The following is a 9133-nucleotide window of genomic DNA, read 5'->3' on the forward strand; positions in this document are numbered from 1 at the left end:
CAACACGCGGGTGTCTGTTTCTGGGCTAGAACTCTGCAGCTACAAGTGAGGAAAGGCAGCCCACTGACTCCTCCGTGGCCTTCCATGGAGGGGGAAGAGTGTAGCTTAGAGATAGACTGCCATAGGCGTCTCCGCTGGCATGAGCCTTGCATTGTCTTAGCAGGAAAGCTTCCAGAGAAGGCGGCACCTGCCAGCCTCTTCAAGGAACATGCTGGAAGGCGAGGGGGTGAGCCTAAACCTGGGGCCTGCTCTGCCTCTGCCTTCTCCCAGTGTCGGGGAGACCCAGGGTGCAGCTGCCTGCTAGTATCTTTGCCCCTGTTGCTCCAGGGCAGGCCCTCTTCAGTACGGGTCTCCCCATGGATCAACACAATCGTCAGACACCGAAGACTTCCCTGTGTCAATACAGCTGCTGGGCCTTCCACTCTGCTCTTTGATTGCTGCCTCTGTCCATAACTCTCGCCACCCTTGGCACCCAAAGGTACCGAGGTGCCCGAAGAATGGATGCCTGAAGACACTCCTATTTTAGCCCTTTTCCATCAACAAGATGGCTGCCAGAGGCCCCTGTGCAGATGTGCATCTGACTAGCCCCTAGTAGGACAGAAAGAGTGAGACATGATGCCACATGCCTGTAATCACAGACGCGGAAGGCTGTGTGAGGTGAGAGAGTTCAAGGCCAATGTGGGCCATGTAGACTGCGTCTCAAACAACACACGAGGAATTACTGCAACAGAAGTGCTTTATGGTTTGCAGCTAAGCATGGGAACTAGGCATCTGCCATAGGTATAACGCTGCCCACATTTGGGGGACAGAGGCCTCCCAGCAGTAGTTTGCTAGTGTTTTGTGTGGTCCTGGTCCACACTCAGGCTCCACGGGGCCAGGGGGAGAGGAGACACTGCCTGTGCTTTGGGTATGTATACCCCATATTTCTAGGGTCCTCCCGTGCTTTCGGAGGTCCCCTTGGATTAGACGGAAGGCCACTGCCACATGGAAACACATAAGATCCTCTCTCCTGGGGTGTGTCATGTCTGTGTAGCTCTTGAAGTTCTTACCACAGTGGCTCAGGTTGACCAGCTTTTCCCACATCCTAAGGAACCCAAGGTCAAGCTTGGCCTGGCGACTTTCAACCCCTAGAATCATTAACCAACATCAGTTGCCTGTATGATTATCCAGACCCTTCTCTGGCATGGCTCTCAAGCTCTGTGAGAAGTCAGTGCAGCTGGGATCTCACCAGGGTGATGCAGACACTTTCCTTCAGCATTCCCTTTGTCCTGTAATCTCAGCAAGGCCTCTTCAGGCAGCAGCAGCATCCTGACTCCCAGCGTGACCTCATGGGGCTAAGAACACCAAAATTGGGGCTGGAGAGATGGCTCAGAAGTTAAGAGTACTGGCTTGCTCTTCCAGTGACCACATGGTGGCTTGCAACTATCTATAATGAGATCTGGTGCGCTCTTCCAGCAGACATGCAGGCAGAGTGTCTGCTGGAAGACACATAATAAATTTTTTTTTTTTAAATTCAAACAACAACAAAAAAATCCATCAAAGTTCTGGAGTGCAGAGGGCTAACGCTTCCTACTGTAATTACCATCTTGTAGAGTGTGATACATAATTCTATCAGCTTGGTCTAGAGTTACCTAGGAAACAAATCTCTGGGCATGTCTATATTGGTTTAATTGAGGTGGAAGACCCAACTTAAATATGGGTAGCACCCAATATGGGTAGCACCATCCCTTGGGTTGGGAATCCCAGCTGAAGTGAACATAAAGCAAGCTGATCCCCAGCATTCATCTCTCACCTATGGATGCAGAGAGACCAGCTGCATCATGCTCCTGCCACTGTGTCTTCCCCATCCTGGTGAAATGTGAACCCTAATAGACCCTTCCTTCTTCCTTCCTCCCTCTCTCTCTCCCTCCCTCCCCCTTCCCTCCCTCCCTCCCCCCCTCTCCCCCTCCCTCCTTCCTCCCCTCCTTTCCTCCTGCTCTTCTGTCAGGTATTTTGTCACATGAGAAAATTAACAAGTCTATAAATGTCCTTGCTCAGGGAGTCTGTGTTCCTGCTGCACTTTAATCCCCCCCTGCTGCAGCCACTACTAGACTATAGCTTGGGTACTTGCTACAGAAAATCCAGAAAGCATGATCTGTGAAAAAATGTCATAGAGTCACGGACAGAGTAGCACCAGCGTGTTGGCTCTTGGCTGTCTAGTTCTGTGAACAAGGCTAAACACCTGCCTTGTTTAGCCAGGTTCCAGCCGTGGAATTTTCTCGAAAGGCCTTCTGTGCTATCTTTTCTATCTGGACTTACAGTAAGATAAACAGAAATCCAGCAGTGGAGGTTTGCAGGAGATGGGCGGAGTGTTCAGGGGCTTGGCGATGGCTCCCAGAGAAATGGAAGCCCTGGCCCCAGCTGCTGCACACCTGCCTGAAAAATGGCTCCTGCAATGACCTGGCGCCCCCTCCAGCTCTCGCCTGGATGGTGTCTCGCCTGGATGGTGAACCTTCGGGAGTGGCTGACCTCAAGAGTCCTGGAAAAAAAAAAAGGAAAAGAGAGAGAGAGAGAGAGAGAGAGAGAGAGAGAGAGAGAGAGAGAGAGTGTCCTGGGTCTTGCTGTGTTCCATATAGATCACCTGAACTCCACTGTAGAGGGAGGATAGTCTAGCAGTGGCCTGATCAGAGGCTGGGCCTCCACAAGGTTTAGTGGAGCAGTGCACTCTGCATAGGAGGTCGAGTGGGTGCAAGGTTTACCTCACTGAGGAGAAGCTCCAGCCCAGGCTGAGTCCTCTGCTCAGAGCTAATCTTTTCTATCAAATCTGCACACACCTCTGCTTTGCGGTAGTGGGCACACATCACTGGGGAAGCAGCCAAGCTGGTCTTGAACTCACATGTGCACATGGCTCTACATCAATCCTGAAACCTGACTTGTCCCTATTGGAAGGTATGGGACCCACATGAGTAGGGAAATTTAAGAGGACTCCAAAGATGCCCCAGGCCTTCACAACAAAGAATGAAGTTTATTTTAGGGCAACATCAGGCGTGCCAGAGGCTGAATGAAACGGTGTCACACTTCTCCGCTTCCAGAGTTTTCTGCACATTCGGGATTGGGGTAGTGGGAAAGGCTCAGTTGGTGGAAAAGACACCTGCTCTAATCTAGGTCTTTGTTTTCCTGCTGGGGAGCAAGAAAGAGACCAAGAAAGCAATGGGCCACTGCCTTCACCTTCTTCCTCTCAGCCACTAAGTTCCCCAGCTCCTCTGCCTTGGCTGAGCAGCACATGACCGTATGTTTGAGTATCACAAGGTCTTGCTCAAAAAGACAGATATCCAAGATTGTTGCCCTACCACCACCACCTGCATCTACAAAGTATCGTGTGACAGGTCTTACGGTGTGTGGCACTGAGGCTCAGCTTCCTATTGCTTCCCAGAGAGGATTTGGAAACATTTTTTAAAAAATCATTATCTTTGAGTGCATGATGTCTATGTTTGTATGAGGCGAGGCGCATTGGTGCATGTGTGGAGGTCAGAAGACAACTCGATAGGAATCACAGCACGGTATCCAGAATAGCCAGTGTCAACCCAAAACCTCCACAGGATAAGGGAGACAAGACAGTGGCTTCACCTTGCTGCAGTTACAGGCGTGTGTCATCACCCTGGGCAGTAACAAGGCTTTCAAACAAGTTCAAGCTGCTGTTTCTTATCACATGACACCTCAGCTAGTTTAGATATTTACACCTGAGGTCTTTGTATACCACCCCTCTTCACCTCCAACTTGCAGGAAGTTTGACAAGATAAATAAAACGATCTTAATTAGGGGAAGGTGGATGTGACCTGTCCCTGCTCTGGATAACTAGGAGCACATCACGGGCAGAAGCAAGTTCAAGGACAGACGCTTCTCTCGTCTGCATCCAGTGTGTGCGCATATGTGTATGTGTGTGGAGGGGTGGGCATTTCCCATGCTATGCAACCACTAGCTTCCGGGGATGTATGCAGTCCTGGTCAGCTGCAAGCGGCAGAACCGACTGCCCAAGTTGTCTCCGGGAGCCACTGTTCTCTATAGAAAGGATCTCTACAGAAGGTGGAGACCAAAAGATCCCATTGCTCTCCACCAAAGAGGGGAGATATGGAAGATATGGGACCAAAAAGCCCAAGGAGGACCCTTCCAGTTCTGCTGAAGAAACTATTGAGTTTTGAGCTGATAGATGTTTCCCGCGAGCTTGCGACTGAAGGCAATGTAGTATTAGGTAAAAGATGGGCGGCCAAGTCTGTGGACTCTTAGCTACCTGAACTCCCCTAGTAGAATTCCCTGCGCAGTCCTCTGATCCGATTCGGTTCTCCTCCTATCCAGTCTCCTTGTCCCCGGACACCCGGGGCTGCCGGAACACAACGCGTGACCCACTACGTCCTGGTAGGAATAAAAAAGGAAAAATGCAAGCCCAAGCCTGGAACCACCTGCGGCAAATCCTATTCAGCCAATCAAGGGAAGGACTCCTCGGAAGCCCCGCCCTTGGCCCTGAGTGACAGCTGGTGTGCAGACCCGTTCCCAGAGGGCGGGGTTCAGGGATGCGCGAGCGCAGATCCGCTTGGACCAGGGCCTGAGCCACTGGGATCCCGTTGCGCATGCTCACCTCTCTCTTCCAGGACGTGCACCTGCTAGGAGAATCCGCCGTTCGACCCAGCATCCCACCTGAGCATCGCGCACCCAGCCATGACAGCACACTCCTTTGCCCTCCCAGTCATCATCTTCACCACGTTCTGGGGCCTCATCGGCATCGCTGGGCCCTGGTTCGTGCCCAAAGGACCCAACCGCGGGTAAGAAAGAGGAGCAGGCCTCGATTCCCTGCGGACCTTCCCCTGTTCCCTGGCTAGGCTGGCCTCTTTACCCTGGGGCTCCCGCTTGCTACCCTGCAGGGGTACCTCTTTACCTTGCTACCCTGCAGCTCATGACCACGCTGGAATACCTGTCCATCATTTCTTCCATATCTGTATCTGGACCGAGGCAACCAGGAAACAGGCCTGAGGACCTGGTGAAAGGGTAGACTCAGAAGTCAGGGGATGTTTGAATGTGGTCACACACACACACACACACACACACACACGCACGCACGCACGCACGCACGCACACACATGCGCACACCCGCGCAGTAGGTTAAGCCACCTATGGGCACTGATGCACCATCCTTGTCAGCAGTGTGACGCTGGGAAAATACCAGGTCTCAGTTTCCTCACTGAGGAAGATAGGGACGGTGGCAATACCTGCTTTGCAAGGCTGTTGTAAGGGTTGCCCTCTGCGCACATTGTGTATACTGAATGATTCTAGCTCCCTTCATTTTTGGAAGGCTCCTAGCAGATTTCTGCACCGTTTACCAGTCCCTCCTCCAGTTAGCCTCTCAGCCAACCCTCGTATTTTGCCCCCTGGTCCTTTGTCGCAGCACTGACTGCCCAGCGCACAACCAGGAGTGGTCTTAGCTGTCTGCTAATGCTAAAGGAAGGATCGGGTACTAATCTCTTCAGCACCACCCTGAAGTCCCTGGGCTCTGCCCTGGATTAGGTTTACCCTAAGCTGGACGTATAGATGGGCGTTGCCTTTGTTCCTGCACATCGGAAGGCGGCTGGAGAGATGGCTCAGCCGAGACCCTCCTCTTCCAGAGCACCAACGTTTGGCACCCACATTGGGAGACTCACAACTGTCTTAACTACAGCTCTGATCTACAGAGATCTGAGGCCCTCTCTGACCTTTAGGGCACCAGCACACATGTTCACATAGTCACATACCGACACACACATATGTAAGTAAAAATAAAAATACATCTTTAAAAAGATTTAAACTGGGCTGTACAACTTTACTCTAGGCACTCCAGTGTCACCCCTTCCGAAAGTCTTGGCAAACTTCTTCTTGTCCAGCACATCTGTCTCCAGCTGTGTTGGAGGCCTCTATCGTTGGTCTTCTCTGAGTGGGTACAAAACGCTGTTTTCTTTATAATAGCCTAGCCCAGCCTCCTTGCTGCTTGCCCCATCTTCTGATCTGTTCTTTTCTTTGACGTTGCTGGATGAATTCTGAGGCCACTCTATGGTGGGTTGCCACAAGGGGAGCTTGGGCAAAGCCTTCCTCAGCGTTAAGGTGAAGATATGTTTGCTGACAGAGAAGAGAGAGAGAGGGAGTGGTTTACAACATACCTTGGATGTAGATGGCCTTTGACGTTCTCATGCTTCATCTTGTAATCCTTACTCGGAACGGATCTCAGCCCCAGTGTACCAAGGCTGCCTTTCCCTTTCTGCTGTTACAGGGTGATCATCACCATGCTGGTAGCCACTGCTGTCTGCTGTTACCTCTTGTGAGTACTGCCTTCCCAAAGAGCTGGGGGCTGTGGTGACCACCAGTACTGTCTGGCTCTGCCTCCTAGGTCACAGTTGCATGAGCTTTGTGTTGCCTCAGCTGAGCTGTGAGATACATGAGTTGGGCCAGCTCCATAGTGTCTGCTCCTGTGTGGGCATCAGAGTCCTCCAGACTGGTCGTTCAAACACAGACTCAGCAAGAGACATAGAAATCAGAGCATCATACAAAGGAATACCTAGGTGATTGGACTAGAGCCAATGTAGAACCACTAGGGGGCAGCAGAGGTGTGTGTGGCAATGCTAGGGTGGCTCCCAAAGGCCCCCAAGGAACCCTCACCTTGGGACCAGCTCAGAACCTTACATACTTACAAAAAATCAAATCATCTCACATCGAAACCCACAAATCCTAAGCCCAATTCCCTGTGCCAGCCAGGACACAGGCCCTGCCACCTGCTGGATTAGCTGCATGCTCTTGAAAATGAGAGGAGCCAAGTTCTCCCTTGGTATGTGAGATGGGTCCCATCTGTGTCCAGTCTCCTCACTCTGCTGTCCTCGGCAGCTGGCTCATCGCCATCTTGGCCCAGCTGAACCCCCTGTTTGGGCCACAGCTGAAGAATGAGACCATCTGGTACGTGCGTTTCCTGTGGGAGTGACCATGAGAGTGACCAGCTGGCTTCTGGCCCCAGGTACGGAGGGGACTCATTTGAGGGTGAACTGAGGGGCCTACGTGGGAAGGAAGGGGATCAGGACCATCACAGGGGCTTCCTCTGGGCTCAGGAACTAGTTTCTTTAGCACGGGAAGTGAAAGGCTATGCTAGCCTCTAAGAGGGATGGAGGCTGGGGTTCTCGGTTCCTGTCCTCGCTAAACTTCTACCTGAGGCGCAAACATGCAGCCTCAGCTGTAGACTGCCAGACCACAGGTGGGGGGGACAGGGGTGTAGATGAGACCCATCTGTAAGTTGGTAAGGTGAGGCTGGCCATGGGTAATAAGAGAACATCTTGGCCAGAGGGAGGTGAGGGTGAACTGGTCCAGGTAGGGAAAGGAGTTGGCTGGAGGGAGATTTCCAGCCAGAGGGGCAGATGAAGGGATAATGGTGGTGATCCTTAATGTGATGTGCTTTTCAGGTGCCGTGCTGTGGATGGCCCAGCCTTGATACCCCTGGAGACCCTGCATTCCCACTGGCCCCACCCATCAGCCAACCCTTCTGTGCTCTCCGTGCCAATGCTGTGGGATCCACGCCCCCAGAACCAGCCCGGTTTTCAACCCAGCCATTAGGAGACCTCCATTTGGGAAAGCCTTGGCTCAGTAGGGCCACAGCAGCGGCCAGCCTGTGCTTAAATCCCCACACTTGGCAGTTTTCTCTCTCTTCAAAGCAGATCCTGGCTAAGAGTCTGGACATTCTGGGGTCTGTTTTCAGCCTGAGAGCAGAAGCCAGGACTCAGCCCAGTCCCAGAAAGGACATATGTCTTTGTGGAGAAGAGACTTGTGGCCCAGGATCTTCCAAACTTGCCACCTTATGAAATATGGGATCGGCTTCACAGGCCTTCTTCGGCTCTGGTGTGGGTTATTCTTTAGGTTTCAAACACTTCTGGGTGTGACACCATGGAGGTGTTGGTATCTTAAACAGTCACACCAAATCCCCATCCTGCGCTTTGGGTCAAGGTAGAAAATTTAGTCTTTTGTAGCAGTGAAGTACTCCACATGGGAGGGAGGTGGTGTCTTTGGAATGTTCTAGTCACTTTCCTCTCTGTCTGTAGATAAGCTCACCCACTCCCCAGAACTGCTCAGTTGGGGTGCAGCCATCCCAGGAGGCTACGCTTCATTGGGTTGTGGTGGAGCAGATCCCAGTGCTGGTCCCAGAAGCATTGAAAGGATCTGGAGTTAGGATTGGGGGACAGACAAGAAGGTAAATGTTTATGGGCTACTATAGGCACTGTGCCTCCCTGGCTTCTGAGACCCTCTGTCTGCAAGCTCATATGGCTCTGTGCCAGGCACAGTGAAAGACAGAGGATACAGACCACAGGGGGAGGGGTCACCCCAGGGGACTTTGGATTTTACATTCTTGCCTGAGTCCCCAGAGCTAGGACAGAAGCCCTGCACAGTCGCTGGTTCCCAGCCAGTGGCTGTCTGAGTTCCCAGGGGGAAGAAAAAGCAGCCTTCATTATTTATTGACTATTTATTTGGGCTTCCTCCCCTTGTAGGGGCCATTTTGGGAGTGGCAGTAGAATACTCTATAGCTCGGATTCCTGGGCACTGGGCCTGCTGGTTGCCCAGAGCTTAGGTTGGGGCCTCCATGAGCAACTTCTCCCTTCCCACCCTAACCCCTGAAGCCTTCCTATGGGGTGGGGCCTGGTGAGCATGACGTGGGTTGAAAAGCTGATTCCTGTCTAATAAACAGTGGTGATGCAAGACTGTGACTTAGTAGCCAAATTCTGGCCTCTGCTCACTTTGCCAGCTGCCATGTATTCTGTTTGTCTCCTTTTGTCCCTTCTACTCAGATGTTTTCTGTTTGTTTACTGGTGGTTCCGGGGACAGGAAAAGGGACAGCACTTCTGGGACTTGGATGCAGAGGACCCTCACACTTTTTTGAGATCTAGAGGAGAGGCTGGGTCTACTGATTATCCTACGCTTAGCTCAGTGTCTGCCCAGTAGGACAAAGACCAAGGCTTAGTCCAGTGGCACTTCAACCCCTGGAAACAGAGAGCACAGTGCCCGGGCATAAAGCAGGCTCCGTTGCTGAGCAGAACTTTCCCTTTTCTTGAGTATATCTGAGTTGGGGTCTGTTTGTTGGGCTGCTGGCCTGGGGTGAGGA

General features: G+C 52.1%; 1 protein-coding gene and 1 long non-coding RNA gene across 4 annotated transcripts; one reads left to right on the top strand and one right to left on the bottom strand.

Annotated features, from left to right (window-relative positions):
• Positions 1-718: 718 nt before the first annotated feature.
• Positions 719-5059, bottom strand: LOC148117914 (uncharacterized). 3 transcript variants are annotated; one of them, XR_015736693.1, is made up of 4 exons: positions 4910-5059; positions 4268-4389; positions 2299-2518; positions 719-1334 (listed from the first exon to the last, which is right to left on the bottom strand). It is a non-coding gene; the product is annotated as an uncharacterized LOC148117914 (long non-coding RNA). The 3 variants fall into 3 exon arrangements; XR_015736692.1 differs by lacking the exon at positions 4910-5059 and adding an exon at positions 4613-4753 and having other exon boundaries at positions 2412-2518; XR_015736691.1 differs by lacking the exon at positions 4910-5059 and adding an exon at positions 4613-4753.
• Atp6v0e2 (ATPase H+ transporting V0 subunit e2) lies at positions 4574-8738 on the top strand. The gene is made up of 4 exons (XM_085683980.2): positions 4574-4796; positions 6272-6319; positions 6880-7006; positions 7446-8738. The coding sequence occupies exons 1-3, from the start codon at positions 4693-4695 to the stop codon at positions 6971-6973; spliced, it is 246 nt and encodes an 81-aa protein (XP_085540106.1). The 5' UTR covers positions 4574-4692; the 3' UTR covers positions 6974-7006; positions 7446-8738.
• The last annotated feature ends 395 nt before the right edge of the window (positions 8739-9133 follow it).

This window comes from Myodes glareolus, chromosome 25 (assembly GCF_982192425.1).
Source record: "Myodes glareolus chromosome 25, mMyoGla1.1, whole genome shotgun sequence".
In the NCBI taxonomy this organism is placed as follows: Eukaryota; Metazoa; Chordata; class Mammalia; order Rodentia; family Cricetidae; genus Myodes; species Myodes glareolus.